Below are 23548 nucleotides of genomic sequence, written 5' to 3' on the forward strand. Positions count from 1 at the left end.
AGCAATGAGTAAGGAATTATGGTATTGCAAACATATTATGTTAATTGTGCCAAAAATACACTTTATATGAAAGCAAATTACATGAAATTTGCTTATTTACATATAATAAGTGCTACTATTGTATGTAAATATGTATGGTTAACAAGTTTGTTAGACCAACTGTCATAAAAGAAGAAATATTTTGGAAATCTCAAAAAAGCAATTTATTAGGCAGATACCTGATCATAACTAATAATAAAGTTTTTATAGCCAAACGTCTCCTAGAAGAATATACACAGCTTGCTGCATAATTAATATAATATGAAATCAAAGTAACTGTAAGCCTTAGATGCCACATAAAGGAGCCACAAATGTCCCTTCTAGTAGCAGCCATAACTAAGTAACCGTAAATGTAGTTAAATCTTTAAAAACTTCTCCACAACATGGAAGTAGAACAACAATCAAATTCCCTGAAAACATCAGTACAAATATTTATTTCTTCATTTTTATTTTATTTTATTTTTTGTACAAATGTGACTTTGACACCGCTGCATTAATGTTCAATGTTATGCTGTATAAAAGGAGACGGGGGCAACTCACGACCTGTCAGCTGCATCACATTTGGACATTTGGGAAAGCGATCTCTGTGTTTTCTTCTTTTCTGTTTTACTCAGTTTCTTTCTCACACACATATGCTGAAACACACAAACTTGAAAAACCGCACATGTATGCTGAGCACATCCTAAATATGTCAAACCAGGCACGTGTGTAGTCGTACAAGAGAAGGTATTTACAACCACCAACACCCCTAAAGAGTCCAAAACAAAACTACACCCTCTGTAAGCACAGTAACACTCTTGTAAATATAAACTTACAACACATCAAGCCTTATAAGTAGAAAAAGTTTAAAAAATACACATCAAATATCCTCACTCATTAACAGCTGATGCCTAGAACAGTGTTCCAGTAGTTGTAGGCAGGTGGCAGTAGTGAGACACCCTGATGTCCAATACTGGCAGCACAACTACTGATACTGAGTTGAGTTGTTCACAGTAAGTTATTACTATTGTTTTTTTTGTTTGTTTTTTTAATTCTTGAATGCTTGCAGCATGAAATAATGCAATATGAATTTTGGAGTGAGCGATTCATTTTGTACATAAAGTACTTAATGTTTTGAAATTCTTCAGAAATCTGATTTTAGGTAATCCTTTAGGTTGTGTGTTGCATTAAGCTTGTGGCTGATTATAGGACACTGGCCAACAAGATTTACATTACATGGAGCCATAATAAAAAACACAAATCGAGATGAAAATCAGGGCCATATGTTCTGAAATAATACAGCAGTGGGTAAAATTTTACTTTACCAACTGGACCATCCCAGCCTTGCCGTATTGGTCTATTTGATTCACCTTTGCTTTTATTGTTTATTTTATTTTCATTTGCTGAACACGGGACAGACTTGACTGGGGAAAAGAAAAGGGAGAAAGAAAGAGGGAAAGATGAAACATGAAATATCCTAACAGTATTCAGGTGTAGCCATCCGCACAACTCTGGATTGGATAAGTGGTAAAACATTTTTTTAATGGATATTAGTTTCTTTATTTAGGTATTGGAGCTGGGACAGGCTCCATCGCTCCCACAGTAGGACAGTCAGGTTTCTATATTTATCTGCTTTAATTCTTTTTATAATTTCTGCTTCACTGTGCAAATACATGGCCCATCCGATTGGCCAGGACACAACAAACCTAGCTGTCTCTCATCAGCTAAGTACAGAAATTCTAATTTATGACACCTTTTTATAAATGAAGGCCTATTTTAATGTTTTTTTAATATTAATTACTATGTTTAACAAATCAATTTATTTATGATTTTTCAGTCTTCTTCCTCTGCTTTTTTTAGTACATGAGACTTCTTTGAATGATCTGACAACTACAAACACGTCTATCTACAGTCCAATTATCGTAACAAGTACAGCGCAGACAGACAGGGTAAAAAAAAATGTTTGAAATGATAAAAAAAAATCATTCAAGTGATACATGATTTTGGTATAAAAAGTCTGTAGGGATAAAGTATTATTCACGTATAAATACTGTACATACATTTCCAATACAAGACAATTAAATAATAACTGCTTAGACTGAAAAAAGAGAGGTTCAGTTTATATTAAATGTCTTGGAGAGAGACAGACCCCAGTGTACACTACGATAAAAACCACACTAACGCACACATTTGCATTCTTAAAATCTCAAACGCTCCTATGCAGGCACGCACCGGCACATGCACGTAAAGGAAGCTAAACGTTTGTGAGGGTCATCTGTAGTGCATAGAGACATAACTGAACTGTGTTCTGCAAATGTCACGACAGAGGACATTTCAGTGCATTTCTCCTCATTTTGTGTCTTTTATCATCTTTCAAGACTCCTGGGACAAAGACAAAGACATAAATACTCTATATGTGAGAAAACTACATAAACATAGGTACAAAAAACAGTACAAAAAGATATTTCTTGAAAAAATTCAGTTGGATAACTGCAACAGTTCTGCAAGTCCAGAGCAGCAGCGCTCGTCCACTCTGCCACTGTTAAACTGAAGTTTCTGATTGGAGCAACAGTAAAAACTTGTGCGACTTGGGATCGACGTACTCTTCGGTCAGTCGGATATAAGGGATGCTCTTGATGGTGATGGCTAAGCTAAAGTCGAGACACTTCAGAAGGAACTCTGTCCCCTGTTTAATGCCGCTGGTCACAGACGCTTCGCTCACTAAGGTCCACTGATCAGCCATCCAGCGCTCGGGGCCGTACTGCAGGGTTGGACCAGGCATGAGATAAGCCTCAAGGAAGGCCTACGCACACAGAGAAGCGGCTGATTATATCAAAGTACCCACAATGAAAAACAAAACAAAATTGATGTGTAAAGACAAAACTTGGGATAACATCTATATGGCAAGATTAACTCAATTTATTAATCTCCTGACCGATGAAACCATTTCTAATGTCAGTGAACCAATAAAAGTTGACCTCATGGCCCTTCTTGAATGACAGCTTGCCCCTCTTTTAGTTTCATCATATGATAATAAATTAATTAATCAATAAAACTGAAATTAAATGGACGCACAAGGGGGATTTAGCAAAGAATGCATACAAAACTAATAAAACCTCTTTTCACTGATGTGACACGATTAAGTAATGCTTCCATTTACTTTCTGTCTGATAGCTGATGTTATTTACTCAGTTTGAGTCACAGCTTGTTAGACATAAAAATAAATGTCATTACAGCCTTTCTTCCACCTCATATCACCCATACCCATATCACCCCATCCTTTGCATTCTCCTCTGCATTTCCTCCTTCAATACATCCATAAATCTTCTCTGTGAACTTCCTGTTTTCCTCATGATAGCTCAATCTTCAACATCATCTCTGTCCAGTATCCACTATCCCTCCTCTGCACAAGTTTTTGTCTTCAAACCTCTTGATCTCTTGCCTCTAGCTCCAACTCCTGTTTGTTAGTGCCACCATCTCCACCTCATTCATCACAGCAGATCTCATTAACATCTTGTAAACCTTCCCTTTCACTCTTTCTGCTATCCTTTTGTCATAAGTTACACCTCTTGGTAAACACCGCCTTAGTGCAAAGCTATTGACAACAAATCTGACCTTAGGACTCATGTTATTGACCAGGCAGAAAGCAAGATGCTTCTGGATGCTCTCCATGCTGTGGCAGTGTTGCCTCCTGGTGGTGCGGAGGTACTTCTGCAGGGCCCGAGCCATAGAAGGAAATATAGCCAGAGCTGCCTCTCGCACATCCATGATGTCAGACGGTGTTGCACGCTCATCTTCTTTCTTCATGCGGCGGACATGTGTGAAGGCCTCCTCAACAGCAACTACCAGCCTGACAGAGAAATACCACATTGTATTTGGCTATATACAGTTGTTTTTACTGATCATTGAGCAGCACCCTAATGTTAAGACAGATTAAACGAAACTGCAGACGTATATATCTGTTAAAGTAAAGGTATTTAAACGTACTGTGGAGGACTTTCCATGCAGTTTTTTAGTCATCAAGTTTACATAATAACGTGCATAGCTAAGTGCTTTCTCACAAGCCTAGTCCTCTTGACAGTTTTTTTTTAACTACACATGTGCATGCACCAGCCATCCCAGTATGTGCAGCTTCCCAAGTTTGATTTCTACTTCTGTGCAGAATCTATGTGGAACCTACGACAAACCATGTGCAAGTGGCTAACACTAGATTTATAACAGTCCTGTTGTGCCTCTGTCGCTTCCAAAACAGGAGTTGGCGGTAGGGTTTTTCTCTTCAAGTTGATTTATTTTCTTCCCAAGAAGAAGTAGCCAGAAACACATAGAGGTAAACGGGCCATTAAAGTTTGTAATGGGCTGGCATTAACATGTGCTGTGGTTGCATTTCTAGGGATGTGGATATGTGGCTACAGCGTAAGTTACAGAATAACTGTGGTACAGATTTAATGCAGAATTATTAAGCCACTGTAACAGTGTGACACTTTGCTCCCATGACTCACCTGGCTCTACGTTTACGGACTCTTCTTTCATAGTCGGCTTCCTCGTAGTACAGCTCATTGTGGGCGCTGTCTTTACGTTTGCCGGCAGCTGTAACCATAGCCCGTGACTGATTTCCATTACTTGGCTGAGCCCCTGCTGCATTCCCTGGGGCTGTATCAGAAAGAAAGGACAGTAGTAAATTGGTTAAATCAGCCTGACCTGGGAGGGCAGTCTTTAACGGGCCAGTCCCCCACCAGTGATTAATGGACAGTATCTCAATCTGAATGATTGAGGGAAAACTCATATTGAAGGACAAATTCAGATCTTATTATTAGTGGTGTAAAACAGCTGTAAATCAACCTTCCCAGCCAGTATTATTCCCATTTTATCCTCCACTTAACTGCGAGAAAGGTTTGATAGTTATCTGGGTAGTGTCGCCAGTCTGAATCACAAAACATTCTTAATTTTAGCACTGAGAAAAGAGGCAATTTCCACTGGAAGCATCCACATTTCTACACACACTCTGTGATGCAGAAACCTTTTTATTGGGGGTCTGGATTAAATATTCATTATTTTACACATCAAAGACCATGTGTGAATTTACTGGTTTGTGTGGCAAACCCATAAAACTAATGGGGCTTATATAGCAGTATATTAGAGATCCTGTGGTGTCACTGAGGCGGAGTAAGATCTGGTCCATATTCATGAAGATCACTAAATCTGGGGGTGGTTATAGATGGTAAATGCTGCAGGTCAGACATGGATATAAATTATTAATCTGATCTGCATGGGCGTATGTTTACGCTTGTGCATGCAGGTGAGAAAGAGAAACTGAATTTAGTGATGAAATATGGATGAAAAATCCTCCCAGTGCGAGTACTGTGGAGCAAATGCAGTCAGATCATTTGCAGAAGAAGCACTGTAGACACTTTCCAATGAAAATAAGAGTAAACATCCTTATACATCCTGCCCTACATATTTGTACTGTTTGTACAATGAGAAGAGTGACTGACTGGTATAGCGTGAGGGAGATGTGTGGGAGTTGACGACGGAAAAGAAAGGGGAAAGAACGAGCTGGAGACAGTGTGAGCAGGAGGAAGGAGAGATGTGGGAGTATTTGAGAAATGAGCGTTACACTGATGAATTATTTAAGGCTTGGAATTCCACGGCCGCCTAGAGACCCTTCCATTGCACTTTGATAGGAGAGGGGGTGGGGTGGATGAAAAGCACTGTGAGGACACGGTATCCAACATTGCTTCCCTGCTTTATACATCAACAAATCCAGCGCTGCGCAGCCAGTGGGAGATTAATAGGTGTTGAGTGGAAGACCCTTTTAACTCCAGGAAAGAGTGTGATATGTGGCATTACAGGATGTGTGCAAGAAAGTAATATATCAAGAAAATTGTAGCATTTAGAAGAGTGCTTTTTTCCCCTGCAAATTCAATATATGCATTATGTCAGAGAGGGACGCTTCAGAGTGACGCTTCACGACTGAAGCGTGAAATTAGTGTCTCCCTGTGATGGTGAGGGCTTTTATCTGTATTTACTGTCAAAACGGTATGTTCTCAGTTTGTTTTTCAAAGCTGCTCATTGAAACCAGAGTATCACAGCAAGCAGAACGAGGAGAAGACAGTTAAAACAAGGGAAAGTAACGGTATAAACTAAGGGACATCAGCAGAAATATTACATGCGGTGCACAAATAAATTAAAGGAACACTTTTTATGCGAGTGTAGCATTAAGTCTAGTTGATTAGCAGGGCGGGTTGTTAATCAGTTTGAGCTGCTTTGGTGTTAATGAAATTAATAACAGGTGCACCTGTTGTTAATTTCTTCTCCTCTTTTTAAGAAGGAACAGGATGAACACTGCCAGAGCTGCAAAATGATCTCCAGCAGGGTATGGTGTGAAAATGTCCAAACAATGTGTCTGACCAATCAGAAACAGACTTCAGAAGGGTATCCTGAGGACCCGATGTTTCTACGTGAAAAACCCAATATATTTTTAAGCAATTTTAAAAAACAGCCAGATGTAGCAAATATGACACAAATGAAAATTCATATATGGAAATTAAAATGTAATTATTATTTGATGGTTCAATAAGCTCTCCAACATAAAAAACGTATCTTACAGGCTAGGCAATGGGCCATGACTGCTACCAGTGAAATCCTCGGACCCACTGTCAAACCCTGTGCTGGTGCAGTGGTTGCTGGATTCCTCCTGGAGCACTACAATGTCAAGCCCCATGTGCCAAGAGTATGCGGGCATTTCCTGGACAATGAAGAAATTTATACCGTTGACTGGCCCCCATGCTACCCTGACCTAAAGGACACAATAGAGCACCTCTGTGACATCATATTTCAGTCCATCAAACATCACCAGGTTGCACCTCACTGTCCAAGAGCTCAGTGATGCTATGGTCCAGATCTGGGAGGAAATGCCCAGGACATCATCTCTTTCCTCTCATTAGGAACATGCCCCAGTGTTATCAGGCATGCAGGGGACAAACAAACTACTGAGTTCCATTCTGCAATGTCATTTTGGCAAAAGGACTAGCCTACAGCATGCTTTTCTTTGAAACTTTTATTCTGGGGTGACATAGAATTCAGCCTTCTGTAGGTTGAGCATTTTCATTTTCATCAAACGATGTGTTATCTTTTATTTCCTAACACATTACCCAGTCCATGTCAGTATAGCTTCCCCCCCCCATTGAGATCTGATGTATTTCCAGAGTGTTCCATTAATTTATTTGAGAAGTGTAGTACAGGAAAAAAATAAATAATTGGGACATATGAGGCAACTAACCGTCTACATTGTAGACCTTTAACCCAGCCAGGTGTTTGGCAGCTCGGTGTTTAGAAGCAGAGAGAAGGGCCGGGTTATGGAGTGGAAAATCTCTGTAGTAATACTCCAAAATGGACAGAGCGGCCCTTTGAATGCTGTGTGAGGCAAGAGAGAAAAGAGAAAACTTAAAAACAGTACAAGACAGTATAAAATCCCCCTGAATCTGGTGAACGAACAGCCCACTAAACAGTGATTGAATTACAAGATAATGCTGTCATTTAGAAATTCAATTAAACAATTTGAGAACAAACATTAGCACAGATGTGATCTATTTTATTTAATAAAATCCTCTTAATGGCCAAACTTTTGCATCTACATTACCAACGATGCACCTCAATCGCCGACAGTTCAGTGGGAGAATCTGTTGTTTTATGCCTCAGTGCAAGCATCTGACAAAAGATGAGCAGGCTACTGAGGTCTGGTGAGCTCACTACTTTATAATCCCTCATCCCTGGCTTCTTATTTTAAAGATTTTATTTTGACTTTATTTGACAGAGAAAGATTTTAATTCTTTCCCCCCATAAAGACATTTAGCGACCTCTCTTGTAAAGTTAAAGACACCTCAATATATGTAAAAAAACACGTGGTTCGACTGTCAGAACAGGTTTCAGTAGCTCTCAGTTCACTCAGTTCAGCAAAGAGAAAAAAAGGCTTACTGCTAGTAGGCATCCAAGTGGGGGGTAAAGAGTTAAGAGGGACTCAGCCCTTATACAAGCTGCAGCACTGTACCACGTGAGCTGCTGAGAATTGAGTCATCGACAATTCAATTTTCATATTTGTCCTCTTCAACCAATGAAGACTCAACTGACCTGACATGAAGCCATTTACAGTGTCACCATGTAAGCCACCACAACCAAGTAAGCCATATAAACTACTGGAAACAGTTAATGCAGTATGAATCCTTTTCTTTCTCCTCCGCAGGTCTTAACCTCTTGTTTACCATTCCACAAATTAGGAATTGGAAGAACGCCCATTATTAACCCATTAAACTGTTAGCCTCATTACACAAGCATAAATAGTAATGTCTCCTAGTCTTGTCATAGTAATAAACTTGTCCAAAGAAGAAACAAAGACAGTCATATGACGAGTCGCTTTTTCTCATCTCTCCTTTCCGAACTCCTAGAATAGCACACTAGCCGAGGTCACCGTAGAGTAACTCAATTACTGCCTGTGCCTGTCTTCCCTGTGGCCATAAGCTTCCAATTACACAAATACATCAACAAGGAGAGTGTGGCTGAGCACCGTTGTGTACTTACTGTGCACAGTACAGAAAGGTTATATCCGCATGCGAAAGTGTGAAACTTATCTATGTCGGTCAGCCTTGTGTTTGCTTTAGGAAAGACACACAAAGCTAATATGGTGCAACTGCAGCGTGCTCACCTGAGCTGTCCTATGTTGTAGTGACGAGTCTCTCCATCTGTGGAGCGGATGACACACACGCTGTAGCAGGGCTGGAGTTGGCGGAGTTCCAGAAGTACGACTGCCAGGTAGTGAACAAACAGCTGGGAGTCCACGAGGGACACAGCAAACTGGACGATGCCGTGGTAATCCTCATCCTGCTTGGACCACACCATGGGCTTAATGAAACTTTCATTCTCATTAGATAAAAGCTTAAAAAACAAAACAAATTACAGCTTTATTTAAGACTAAATGAATTAGATTGAACTAATACTCGGCTACATGCAAACAACATACCATAAAAAACAAAAACAATATGTCCCAAAAACCGAATCAATCAACCTTTATCTAAGAGCCATTTAACACCATTAAAGCAATAAAGGAAACAAACTCGGAAAAAAATTGTGTATTTTCATGTTAACTATTTGTTAAATGATCTAAAAAGATTGACTGATGAGAAAAAAGTTCACTGCTTAATGTGCAAAATTAAGAAAATACATAAATAAATACATAAATAAATGAAATACATCTCAAACCCACCTGAGCATCAAGGATCCGGACCCCATAGAAGAGCCAATAAGACATAGTGAGCAGGAGTGTGAGTGTGATGAGGAAGGCACGATACACACACACTCTTGGCAGGCAGGCCCGGTTGGGTCGCAGAAACAAGGCCCAAACAGCTACCAGGAGGATGAGGAGCTTGAAGGAAATGGAGAGGAAGAGCCCCTCGCAGGCTGCACCACAGACCTGCAGTCTGTCGGGCCACATTACTGCTGGTAGAAGCAGGAACACCAAGGGCGTGGCGAGCACCAGCAGCCCCACGCATGAGCCCACAGCCAAGGGAAGGTAACGGCGAAAGCCTTGGGTCCGGTCTTGTATTCCTTTCCCCAGGCCTACCACCTCCTCCTGGGAAACACTGAGCTCTGACGTTCCTGTGACAGCGGTGGTGGTTTCTCCCCAGTTATCATCCTGAAAGGATGTAAAGGAATACATGAAGGAAATCTGGGTTTCATGCCACAGATGTACATTTGGGTCTGCTGTATTGTGTATGCTGTCAATTAAAGTATTTACCTATTTCAGGTCATTTATTAAAAGACTGCAAAAGTCTTGGGAAGTTTGCCTCTATACACCAAAACTGGAATTTTAATTAAAGATATGATAAATTTCAGGCCTTCTTTTTTAATTTAAGGGGTTTAACAAAAAGAGTTACAGCCATTTTCACTCATAGTCCACCACTGTCAGAGGTTCAAAAGTAAAAATGATGTATATATGCATAACAATGGCTAAAACTACTAAACAATACTTTTGTTAAACCCCTAAATTTACAACTAAAAGTCTGCACTTTGAACACATCTTGATGATTTGACTTAAAATCCAGTGTGGTGGTGGTGGTACAGAAGCAAAACTCCCCAAAAATATGTCCAAGCTGTATGAATTGATTTGTTTGTGGTGCTAGGTAGATACACTGGGTTCATCAGCTTCATAAACAACATCCCAGCAAACACTAGTAAAACAGCAACATTGTGAAACTGTCAGACTGTCAGTCCCTCTTTTACTGACCTAAGAAATATTTATAATATTGTAAGCGCACGCGTCTTTGTTTGTTATTACACCAACTTTTGATTGACAGTTAGCTGAGACATCAGGTACACAGACTAGTACAACTAATGTTCTTGTTTGTTTTGTCAGTGATAAAAGGATGCATCACTCTCATGTCCACAACTAATGTACACAAAGGACATCAAGCAGACACTGCCACCACATTCACTCTTTTTTTTCAACCATAATAATGGGGTGTCTTCAATATTTGTTCAAACAACAAAATATTGCATATCATCCAACATCAAAATGTTTGATGGATCCTTCCATTGATAGAGCAGAAATGAGCTGAAAGACACTAAAAATGCTGTGGAGGGCCAAAGGGGGAAAACAGATTTGGGTATATGTGGGTTTACTATTTCATAAGATTCACACAATCATTTGGTTCACTGTTTATCCACTGAGTAGATCTTTAAAATGGATTTTGTTTAATGCTTTGGACACCAAACAAATGTATGAGACTAATATGTCAAAACCTGGGCCCATAAAATAACATAAGTTGACAAAGCAGAGTCAAATGATGAATGTGAATCAGACAGACAGTGCTTCCATTTTCTCACTGACTCCTTTCTTGGCCCACAAAGGCCCCACAGAGCCTATGCACCATGAATGCAGCACATCCTTAATTTTTTTTCTTTTTGAGCAAGTCAATATAATGGCAAGCCTTTTAAATTCTGTTTGAAGTAATAAAGGATGACAGGATGTGCATGCAAGCAAAAGCACACACACACAGCATAAGCCAAAGCTTTCCATGCCCATCATCACAAATTAGTCTGTTTTTTTCTTCTTCTTAACTACCGTGGTCATTTTGAGCATAAATATTTCTGACAAAGAGACACAAAGAGAATAAATTAGTGACAAGTCTACTCTAAAGAGACATTTATTTTTGTTTGCCTGCCATTAATTCATGTAATTAGCCATTCATTGTGCTCCAGAGTGTCACTGCATTGTACCTCCCGACAACCAATCAAAGGAGCAGCAGCTGCAGCGAGAGGGATGACGGCTGGAAAATTGACAGGCTGAACAGATAAGCCACCCTGGCTTCACACACGTGTGCGCACACATCCACCTAAGCACCATCAAACAGTGCTTAGATCCACACTGAAGCCACATGAGCCTCATGGAGCTGCTGTTAGCAGCACAGCTCGTTGTCATATACTCTTCACCTGTCTAGAGCTTGTGATTCCAACTATATGCAAGATCCTTTCCAGTCTATTAAAGTTAAAAGAAGCCTAAGTGAACCCCGCTGGAAATCTGACTTACTTTGCATATTTTACAAATTGTAATATAAATATGAATTTTGCTTCTCCAGCACAGCTCACAGCCAATTAGCTTAGCCTTGCTGGAGGAGGAGGAGGAGGTGGAGGAGGATGCCAACGGGAGCCAGAAGATGAATGAGCATGATCAGAGAAGAGGGGGGCAATGCCGCAGAGGGATGGCAGCAGGTTATGAGCAGAGAGAGGAGAGGTTGGGCTGGCGTCCTGAGTGTGTGTTTGCCAGACTAATGTGAGAAACAAGAGGTCAGCTGTGCACCGTAGGTGTAACATCAGCTTCATTTAGTGCCAGATCTCATTTGTATTCAGCCCACACGTCTTCTTTTTTCCCCCTTAGTTTCTTTCTCAAGCCAACCCCCCACTCACCAACCTGCATCTGTGAACAATCAATGTCATTCCGCGTTCCACTGTGACAAATGAACAATTAGGAACACAGAAACAACATCTTCCTGTTTGAACACAGATGCTGAGTAGTCACTTAGCTAGTGTCCAATTTTCTCTCATTGTTGTTCTCTAATCTCACTAATCTGGTGTTTTTCTTATAAACCCAAGAATGTTAGTCTTTCAGTCATAATTCTGAAAGTTTCAAAATAAACCTCTTCTGGCACACTTGAGAAATGCTCGGTTGTACAAAAGATGACAATTTTAATGGAATCAAGGGTGGCTAATCACGGGCTTATGGGATTAAGACTTAGCTCAGAATTTGTCATTTTTCATACTTGTGCTGTATGCATGTTTTGTGTTCTGGTGAACAGCCTCTACCTTTAATATTTACAATCAAAAGCAATATATAGAGTAACTTGTGTTAACATTTTGAAAGGAAAAGAACAAATAAGGAAAAGTAAGCATAAAAGAGGTTTGTGCAGTACTTTTTCAACACTGGGTGCTTGACTGATCTTCTCATGCAGCTCTCTGCAAAAACAAGAAAAGAAAAGCTTATTTCCCAAAATGCCAAACAATTTCTTTGAACCCTTTGTGATCACAGAGAACAGGAGGAAACAGATCACAAACAGAGACCAGACTGTCTGGGCACCTCCTCTTCACCAGATGTTGGCTAAGAGGCACAGCTTTGTTTTTATTTGTAGAGATTTACTGTTTTATTTTCCACTTATTCAGACATTGAAGTGCAGTTGTGGGTAAGAGATTAAAATGTGTTGGCCAAGTGTGTCTTAGTGCACTAACCACTTAAGCATATACATTTTATATTCTATATGCGAAATGCATGACTGAAACATTTCATTCATCCCAAGGATCCTACTGCAAATGCTTTAAGGCTAATGTGTCATTTAGAGGGAGAAAACTGAGCATTATTGAGTGAGCTAATATACTGCTAATACCTATCATTAAGTCTCAGTGGATTCATGCAGAAGATTAATGCTAACTAATCAGATCAGAAAGAGAAAGAAACCAGGAGAGACTGACACAAGGAAGGTTATAAAAGCAAGAGTGGAAGGGCATGACTGCCGCCTGCTCCCTTGGCAGTGTTTTAGTCTTTTTTATCTGGCAGAGGGTGAATATGGATTATGCCACACAACACAGAAAACAGTCTGCCAGCTACAAAGCCTAATCGCTGAGCAGCACTAGCTTGGGTGAAGGTTAAAATAGGCTTTGTGAGACACACACAAAAAAGCTTCAAACGCCTGCCAGGTTTCCTTAAATTTACTGCATTCCTTTTAGGAGAAGGAGCTTTTGTGTTTTTACCTCACATTACATGCATTGCTGGTGTAGTAGCTGTGAGTAGGTGAGTATTTTAGAAAAAGGGCAAACAAACAAGTTTATAAAGCAAGACTACCATACGCTATGGTGTTGCTACAGCTAACACTGTGAGGAAATTGAAACTGCTCCCTCTTGGCACAGAGTCACAGTGTCTAACAAAGCAGCATGGCCAGTCTCAGTAACAGATTCTCAGTGACTCACTCTTACACACACACACACACACACACACACATACACACACACACACACACACACACACACACACACACACACACACACAAACTGTGCTCCAAGACCGTATCCTTATGTCACAGGCATGCGTGTAAACATGGAGGATTATTCATATCAGCTTTCCTCCAAGTGGCGTTTGGCCGGATGCTAATGCTAATCCCAGTCTGTGAGAATGTTTCCTCTGCACTGGAGACTAGTTAGTGTTAATATGCGGCTCCACCATCTGACAAAGCTGCTCTAAAAAGCATGGGTTGGAGTGCACCGTGGTTGACGGTGTTTGCGGTAATGCTGGTGCTGCCACTGGTGTATGGTGTGCGGACACAACCGTCTGCAGGGGTACTGCAGTACAATGGCAGATTACCTTACACTGCTAACAATGGATGCAGGCTAGGAGCTGACAATCACATGCCAGTGTGGAATGTGCCTTTCCAGCCAAAAGGGGATGCTGAGCAGAGATAGCAAAATAGGTCAGACTTCTCCAACATGGTCAGAAAGTCAGGTTGAACGCACGTTTATTTTCCAGTCACATTAAATGTTGCTAATATTAGGAAAGTATATTTTGTCAAGGTAGCTTTCACTACTGATACAATGCTTTTCTGCAGCTATTTTAAGCATGCAAGTTGCACAATAAGCCAATGAAAAATGCACTCATTTTGGGTTACTATGTATTTCAAGTGGGTCAAAGACACTGTAAAGGCAGCCCCAGGCTAGCAATATCTTTAACTCGTCTTCAGGGAAGAAGGTGCTTTCTTTATCTCTCTCATTTTCTTAGTTTCTGCTTCTACTTTAAGCTCTATTTATCTTTCAGTACAGTTTGTGCGATTCTCTGCATTTAAAGGAACCCTAATATTTTGGAAAATAATTTTATTCAGGTGGCAGTTAGCTTAGCATAAAGACATATTTATATATATTTACATTTTTCTCCTATGTGAAGCTTCTAGAAAAGCTTAGATGTAAAACAAGGAGTTGCAATCTCACAGTGATGATAAGACCACAGGAGGTCACACTCCAGGCTATCACTTGGCTAATAAAAGCACTCTTGTTTTCTGCTAAGCCAAGCCAACCAATTGCTATCTACATGCAGACAGGAGGCAGGTATCAGTCTCCTCATTTATGTCTTGTTCATATTGTGCTTGTTTGGTGAAAGCTGTTGATATATTTCAGAAACCAGTTGGATATAATGCTGTTTATGCTGTTTAGGGATATTCCTAATTATCCCAATCAGTACCACATAACATTGCTGTTTACAGATATGTAGAAGCTGTAACTGAGATCTCTCACTCACTTTAACATAAAACACACAAATCTATAATCCATGCACATCTATATGGAAGCTTTTTTCTGCCACTTAAAAAAATGCCAGGATGGGGAAACCTAAAATTTTGTGATATTAATTGTAAATAACACAATGTAGGGATTAAACTAATATATTCTTTTAAAAGCAGCATTAGCCACATCTGGTTATAGCTTTGGGGCAATATTTCACATATCCATATTGCTAATATACAGTCTGAAACGCAGTTCCAGAAGATGTTTTAATAGTCATTTTTTTGAAATCCTGCTGCTCAGAGACAGGAGGACGCATAAGGTTTAGATGCCTGAGGCGTATTACGCTCACCAGGCACTGTCAGCATGGAAAAAAATCGCATTAACTCATCGTTTGAATACTCCTGTTGTAGCAGCAGAGGGACCGCAATGCATGATGGTCTCAGTGCATGGATCTAGTGTACATTGTGATGATTTTAAAGCACTCTGTGTGGTGGAGGACAGTTCAGAATTAGAACAGCACTACAAAATGGCTAGTAGATGTTCCCAAAATAGCCAATAATTTCTGCAAGAAAGAAATAACTCCTAAATATCCACACAGTATTATACTCTAATGAATCTTTAATCCTTGAAGCCTTAGTTAAATATCTGCCCTGCATTTTAAGCCTCATATCGCATCATTTTGTGTCTACACAAACCTATTTTGCTTGTAGCAGCAAAATCAGCTTTTTGATGCTATACTATGCCTTGATTTCAAAGCCATTAGGCATTACAGTCAGTATGTAGGCACACACACACACTCACACACACAGACACAGTAACGAAACACTGTCTGTACAAATCCAGCCAGGCCTATAAGAGAGATGCTAATCCTCTGACCTATCTGATCCCTTGTCGCCATTGTTAGCCTATCATGTGTCGGTCAGCCAGCTGTGCGAGGGCGAGTTTATAAGGTCGGGACGCAAAGTTCATGCATGGATTACTGGGTCTTGCTTTTTCTGAAGGAAACTGATACTAGCTGCAGTTTTAGTGTGCTTTCCTACAAAACAATGTGCATCTTTCACAGTTTCACTGTTGCTGTCAGTTTTCAGTTTAGAGTTACTCCAATACCTGCGCCTCATCTCCTTGTTCTGCTGCAGGTGTGGGCTCTCCAGGCAGCGGTTCTCCGTTATGAACTGGGGAGTCTTGGGAAGGGGTGTCGGGGGGATTGATGACCACAGATCTCTCCGAGCGGCTGCTGTCTTTACTGCTGCTGGCTTTGTGTCGCTCACGGCTTCGATCTCTGGAAAGTGAGAACAAGCACACATGGTGACCACTGGGATAATACAACAGGAAAAATGTACCGATATATAAGACTGAAACTGGAGCCTAACATATCGTTATTCAATGATTATTCTTTACTAATTAAAATGGAAATGAATACTAATTAAAATTAAAATAATGATCACTATACATGTCTATATAATTTCTTTAACAGAAATGTAAATTAAACAACCATTTCGGGTCCCTATTTTCCATTCATTAAAATGATTCAGCTTGGGATAAGTACCATATCATCAATATACACACAAAATAAGAGCTGAGACAATAAGCTCATTAATTTATATCAATAAAAATAATGAGCCAAAATGTTTTATAGTTTATTCTTGATGATTATTTGTTTAAGGTGAGTCCAAGAAGACAAAAATTCTAGTTTCTAAAATGTGAAAATGTGCTTCTTACTTAATAATTGTTCTTAATATTTGTGAGGTTTGGACTCCTTATTGGACAATCTTTGGCTTCTGGACCTTGTGAGCAGCGTTTTTTATCAGCTCCTGACATTTTATAAAATAACTTGTTAATTCTTTATTAATCAAAAATCAAGAAAATAATTTGACGGTTTCTCATTAATGAAAGCTCGTAAACAGTGAAGTGCATTAATACTCCAGCAGACAATTATAGGCATCAGGAATGAGGGGGGAGATAAACAAATGATTCTCTCGTTTGCAGAGCACACAGACTCAATCACTGAAATAGGTTAGAACCGCTCAGCTGTGACGACCCTAATCCACAAGCTCTGTCTGTCTCAATCTCTCGCTTGTTCTCTCTCTGCAGTTTCTCGCCTCATTATTTCACAACCAACATGTGGCCCACTCAAACGGAAGACAAACAAAGCTACAAAATGTTCACTGAAGGCATTCCAGTAGCCAGGGAGTGGGATACAGCATGTGAGCTGGAAGAAACAAATTCCTGTCATGGGAGTGCCGGTTAGACAGATACAGCAGAGAAGTAGACAGTCAGATGGAAAGGCTGACGACAGACAGGAAACATACCCATGCCGGTTTGATCTCCCGGAGCGACTGGAGTGATAGGAGTAGCCAGAGTGGGTCGACTCCGTGTCCATACCGACGCAGTTCAGAGACGGTGATTGGACAGGGGGATGAGGAGAGACTTGCCGTGTGGCAGAGAGGGTAACTTGGCAGCAGCGCTCAGGAGGACAAATGGGTTGCTATAGAGACAGGCTTCAAAAATCCACGACGAATGACAACTATCTTTGATTGCGGCTTCAGTGACCACATTGACCTGAGGGACAGATAAATAGCACAGTATGAAGGATGCACCAAGACATCAAACAAACAGAGCATTAGATATGTGCAAGAAAAGCTTCTGCATCTCTGATTCTCATCATTCGACACATTTACAAAGCAGACAGATTAATATATTAGCCATTGTGCTCTGCTGTGTTGTGGGTATATACTTCAGATTATCTATGATTAATGTATTAACCTGGGATATTTATTCCAATCTAACTTGATATTCAGCACACACACTACATGTGTTACAACATCCCCTTAACAGCAGCGGTCCCGGTTCAATTTTTACAGCATGCCACGCCCTACTATCTCCCCCAATATTTTCCTATCTCTCTAATGTGTCTCAAAGACAAGCAAACATGCAAAAAAACAAAAACCAAAAACCAAAACCCCAAACCAAAAACCTTTCCTCTGCAGTCGTTATAAGTTTGCCCTGAACTTGGAAAAAGTGCATTCTGTACCCTCTGCTTGGAATTATTTACAAGACGCACTTTATTTGGAAACTCTGACTTAAATCCAGCCATTCGAATGCCACATATAAAACATGTTTCATGAAGAAGCTTTTACACAGTCTTTCTGTCTTTTTACAAGTCTTATTTTATTTCTGTTTGGATGCGTGTTTTTATAGCTTGTGCCTAAATACTGCCTTTTTGGCTTGGTCTCGCTTGTAAACCACCCCCCAAAAAACATAATTATGCATCTCAGGAGAAACAAAAACATTAAGGTTGTATAAAAAAATATGGAATGGCACAGACATACATTAAGAGGTGCAGGTAACAAAACAGAAAATAATTAATGTCCCATGTTAATGTTAAAAATGCCCACTTGTATGAGCTCTTAACACTCATTAGGATTAGGTTTTCTTTCAGTTACATTCTTAAAAAAAAAAACCCTTCAGTAATAGAAGAGGCTAAAAAACCCCAAAACCCAAGTATTTTAAAATAAAACATTCCCTTTGTCAACGTACAGTTTAGACGTACAATATAGAGAAAACCTGCATATTCACATAAAAAGAGCACATTCAGGTAGATCATTTAGTTCTAATCTGTACTATAATTGATCTCATAATAACTGCATTTTATTTGATAGCCAGTGATTTGGAAAAGAGAACTCTCTCCATCCTGTCATTATTAACAGGAGCTGAATCTGCCAGACTCACTTCCTGTGAAACAAATGTGTGATATATGCATGACGATCTCTCACCAAGCATTCATTTAGACCTCAATCTCAACCCTGTCTGTCTCCCAGCTGTTGTCCTGACAACCACCTGCCAGTCAACTTCCCCATCACCATCTCAATTTACCAGCTGAGACTATTCTTCCCATCACTTACAGGCCATTTGTTATCTCTACAGCAAATGATGCATACTAACACCAAAACAGCCCATTCAGCATATTAGGATGTGAATGCTCCAGAGATCGTATTCTGAAGGGTTAAGAGAAGACACTGCTGTGCAGCAGATTTCCATTAAGAGGGTTTAAATGGTTTTTATTTCCCTCAGCTGCCTATTCCATTAAAAATGTTATACAGTACATATAAAGTCTGTAAGATTAATATTGCAACCTAAAGAATTACTTTTGTCAGATAAATACAATCTATATTGTTGTTCTTTGGGCTGTAGACTGGCTCCATAGTGTAGTGGGTTACATGTTTGCCTAAATACATAAAAAAAATCCCTAGTTTGATTCTGGGAGAACCCTTTTGGGGCTGCGTGGGGAAGTGCATCCAGTGCAAAAACTCTGCCAAAGCAAACATGTGGAGCTACCTGCTGTGCTAACCCCCTGTGAATAAGGAAACAGTTGAAACTAGTGCAAGACTGTAGTGTCTTTTATTACTTTAGACATCAACCGTGGAAATGTCTGTCTTACATAAAACTACTCGTGGCAAAGTTTTAGGATTATTTTGAGCAGTTGGAAAGAGATAGTGCTTAACAAGTGCTACTCAGTTTCAATTCATTCAAGAACAAGTGGACATTTTATCCACAGCTCCCATAAATCTTGATGACACCACAGCCCAGAGAATTATTATGTAAATTTGATTTTGGGATGAAGTGTCAGTTTAAGTTGGGATGAACCAACCTGATGCAAAATGATGCCCCAGTGACAAAAAAGTGCAATTTCTCAGAGCGTGACTCCATCAGTGGAGGCTGATGAATGCTGAGGGAACATAATGTTGAACAAGGCAGAGCAGCACTTACAGAGAACGTCAATAAATAATGCACTTGAACACACTGTAACATGCTACTCACAGAATCAAAGTCAGTGGTGCAGTATCAAATTTTAAACACAAGCCTGACTTTTAACAGGATTGTCATATGTCTCATCTTCAACCCACACCCGGAGCGTCCGGTGTTACCTTGGCAACACTGGAGGCAGGAGGCTCCATCTAACAGCAGTAATCAATCTGCCCTGCTGGGCCTAAATTTGTGGATGCACTTAAGTGCGTATGTGAGAGTGATGTTGGGGTGAGGCACAGTGAGAGGGCATAAAGAGGAAACAATAGCCTTCCATCACACCCGTCACTCGTGTGGTTAACCGAATCCCGCCTGGTGATTTGAATAAAATCCATTAACCCCCTGAGTGCTGATCTCTGGGCGTGTGGCAGTGGTATGTGGGGCACAGGGATCCCACTGAGAAGCCACTCATCCACAGGACGAGCATGAAGAGGCACAGTGAACCAGGCCATGTGGAAAATCGCAGCCACGGGGTAAGAAAAACTATCAGTTACAAGCCAACGATAACTATGAATGAAACATGCGGGGATAACAACGCGCATTAGAGACGTGCGCCTGTCTGAGCTTCCTCCGAGACTGTCCCAAAAATGCAGTACTCCTCCGAGAGGGAGCCTGTGCGGAAAATTGACTCTGCAGTGAAACACAGTTGCATCACTGCAGACCGTTCTGGTTGGCTGCACCGAGAAGAGATTCACCAAGGCAGAAACTGACACTAATGTAAAGCAAACATTCGTTAGGGTGTTTGTTTAGTGGAACGAGGCTGATGCACAGTGGGAGCTACTGTAATTACAAATGGTCAGGCTCAGGGGTGCACGCACACCCGCTCTTATGCTCCTATTGAGTAATTTTTTACTCCTATTATAAAGACAAGGCATAAGCACACTTTAGTCTTGCAACAAATAAGCATGGGGCTCGTTGAGGAAAAGCTGCAACGTATGATAAGTAAAATGCACTGTAGCATTTTTCCCACTGCTGATTCAGCTTATAAGTATAACGTGAGATTTTGACTGTATAGTAATTTGCCCTCTAAACTGAGCTGAGAAGGAGGGGTGTGGCATTGAGATTCCATTAAGGTATCCAATGCAGTGCTGGCAAATGAAATGGCACAGATGAGTCTCATAGCTCAACCAGGGCACATGCTGAGGCCTGGTTACCATGGCATCTGTGCCCTCCTCACACCTATTAGCTTTCATGCCTTCCTTCCTTGTTGTGCACCCTGCCCCGGTAGCATTATGCCATAATCTTCCAGATACAGCAGCTGGTAATCTGATGAATTTCTTGTATCAGCTGTTTTGCAGCTTCAAGGCAAACAAACTACAAAACTCCCATCTACTGTTCAAATATACAGTGGATAGTAGATTTCTGGATGGATATCAATACAGATGTTCAAAACCGCAGTTTAAGCACATTTAAATGCCAATGTAAATATGTTTTTTGGAAGGTAATCATATGTTTTAAGGTGTTTCAGATATTCATCACGAGATCTTTGCGAAATTAATGTGACACTACAGATAAATATTGGCCACCGGCATGGGTAAATGTCACCTAATTTACTTGTATGAAGACATATGGGTCGATATCAATGTTGGCTCACTTATGGATCAATACCTAACACACAGTAGGTATATTAGAGCCTCATCTTAGCTTAGTATAAGCTAAACCCATTTCATTATTGATTCACTGTTATATCAGATCACTGGTTTGCCGGAATTGAGAGCAAATGCCAAAAACATTTCATTTACTGCCAAATAAAAACAAGCCAAAAGCCACATTTTAGGACCTGAAACAACCAAGGTGTATATTATATTACTGTTTTAAAATGCATTCTTTTAAAATGGCAGCAGAAACAACAAGTCCACACATGCACAGGAATAACACAGTCCACTAGGCTGTGTGAAACCTCTCTGAAATCAAACAAAGGGTGACAGAGTGTGAGCCTGTGTAATATATAGTGGTTAATATCTTAAATCCGTTCGTGGACTACAGATAACCCAGAGGAACTGCTGCTCATTAACATATTACATTACCACTGGGCTAAAATCACATAAAACTGAGTCAAATATGCAAGTCATGACACTCCCTTAGAAACACCCCCTTTTTTTTCTTCTTATTTTGTGCCCCTCACTGCCAGGATATCTGACGTGATCAGGAGTGTGTTCCTGTGTATTTTTCCACAAGTATTTGCAGAAGCAAACCTGTGACCTTTCAGTGACTGGATATAGCTACTCCCACCCTGCTGCCCATTGTAAAAGGAGAAAGTTAAGACCTGACACAGTTCTCTGGAATGCAAACTTTAGTCCCCTCTGATCCGCTCATGTGGAATTAAAGAGAAGTACAGTAGAAGAAGAGAGGGAGGAAGAGGAGGGTAGTGCGGGCTGAGAGGGCTGTTGAAGAGATACCTTTATGTAGTGCAGGGCCTTTATGTCTCCAAATGCACAACTGTAAACTATACTGTAATATATTGCGCACTACCCCATGCTCCTCCATTACCTCTCTTTAGCCTAAAGGTAGCTCCAGTTCTCGTTGCACTTCTGACACACTGCCCTGTCGGGCACATTTAAAGGAGAACAAAGGCCAAAGCCTTGCCAACATCACTTTTGATCATGCATGGGAAGAACTGATAGCTTCCATGGGTTGACTCATCTATTCAGGGAGGGTTCCCAGGCTGGCAGTGTCCTCAAGCTCTCTGCACAGGACCCATCAACACTGCTCAATAATAAATAACTGTAGGTGCTACACGGCTTCACTGCAGCATCATGACTCTGACCGACAGAGAGAGAAGACACGTGAAACTGCTCCAGTCACAGTTAACACCTCATCCAGCTGTGTGCTCTCCAGACAGCTGCTGCTGCTGATGGAGACATCTCCAACCCCGCTTTTAATATAAAGGCTACTAGGTCGCACAGAACAAGGGGAGCCACTTCTCTATTACACAGCTGCAGCTTCTGTTACAGCAGATCTCCTTTCAGTCTCGCCCTGAACCCCATTAACCACACAAGACTAAATCACTTCAAATAAACCATGCAATCTGGATGATCGGCTCAAATAATATGCTTACATAAAAAGCGATACTAATGTAATAGAAAAAGGAAAGTCATGAGCTCCAGATAAATTCGGGTTATGTGGCTGCATCTGTCTGGCGAAAAGGAAACCATTTTCCCACGACGGCAGCATTGAACTTCATCAGTGATTCCTGCGTGCTGGTGTATCTCAGGATTTTTTTTTGGCAAGGGCAGCCAATACCCGGTGTGATGAACATCCGTGGATTCGTTTACCTACCTTTATCTCAGAAGCGTTTCATATTCCTTCACCTGCGTGTCGGTGTCAGCGAATCTGCCGCCGAGGAGCTGCAGCTGTTCCTGCTGCTGTGAGGCGCGTCTGCACGGAGAGGCAGCTCACAGGATCCTGGCCATTGTGGTTCGCAGGACCAGAAAGGGAGGCAGCATGGGTGTACAGCACGCTTTTACAGCGCGTTACAATGAGTATTTTCCGCTCTGGCCCGCAAGAGGTCGTCCTTTACGACTACTGTAGAAGGGTCAGGGCCGTCAGTGAGTGTAACTGATGTCTAAATGTGATTTGCTACTTAACTTGACATTTTTTCACGAAGAAGCTCACGTGGAACTTCTCTAATTAGAAAATGAAAAGATTAAGCCCCGCCCAAACGATCCTATATCTAACCTGTAGACTAAAATAGCAATTATTATTATTTTGTCATTATTGATAGATGCGTTTGAAGCCAGTCATGTTTCGCTGTGCAACTGAACACAGTATATAGTATAGTGTATGCACTTTTTTATACTACACGTCTCTGTGAAAACGTTGTAAATTGAAGACTGAAGATTTTGATGGGGAAACTGACAGATTACTAAGAATAGGACTACATTTTCTGTCTGTTAAGGGTGTCTTTAATAGCATAACAGAA

General features: G+C 40.7%; 1 protein-coding gene across 1 annotated transcript; it reads right to left on the minus strand.

Moving 5' to 3' along the window:
• Window positions 1–188: 188 nt before the first annotated feature.
• Window positions 189–23144, minus strand: LOC101468313 (vang-like protein 1). The gene is made up of 9 exons (XM_004557872.5): window positions 22906–23144; window positions 17133–17382; window positions 15931–16102; window positions 9275–9703; window positions 8717–8892; window positions 7298–7431; window positions 4518–4668; window positions 3634–3868; window positions 189–2821 (listed from the first exon to the last, which is right to left on the minus strand). The coding sequence occupies exons 2-9, from the start codon at window positions 17201–17203 to the stop codon at window positions 2561–2563; spliced, it is 1629 nt and encodes a 542-aa protein (XP_004557929.2). The 5' UTR covers window positions 17204–17382; window positions 22906–23144; the 3' UTR covers window positions 189–2560.
• Between the last annotated feature and the right edge of the window lie 404 nt (window positions 23145–23548).

The sequence above is a fragment of the Maylandia zebra genome, linkage group LG16, assembly GCF_041146795.1.
Source record: "Maylandia zebra isolate NMK-2024a linkage group LG16, Mzebra_GT3a, whole genome shotgun sequence".
Lineage (NCBI taxonomy): Eukaryota > Metazoa > Chordata > Actinopteri > Cichliformes > Cichlidae > Maylandia > Maylandia zebra.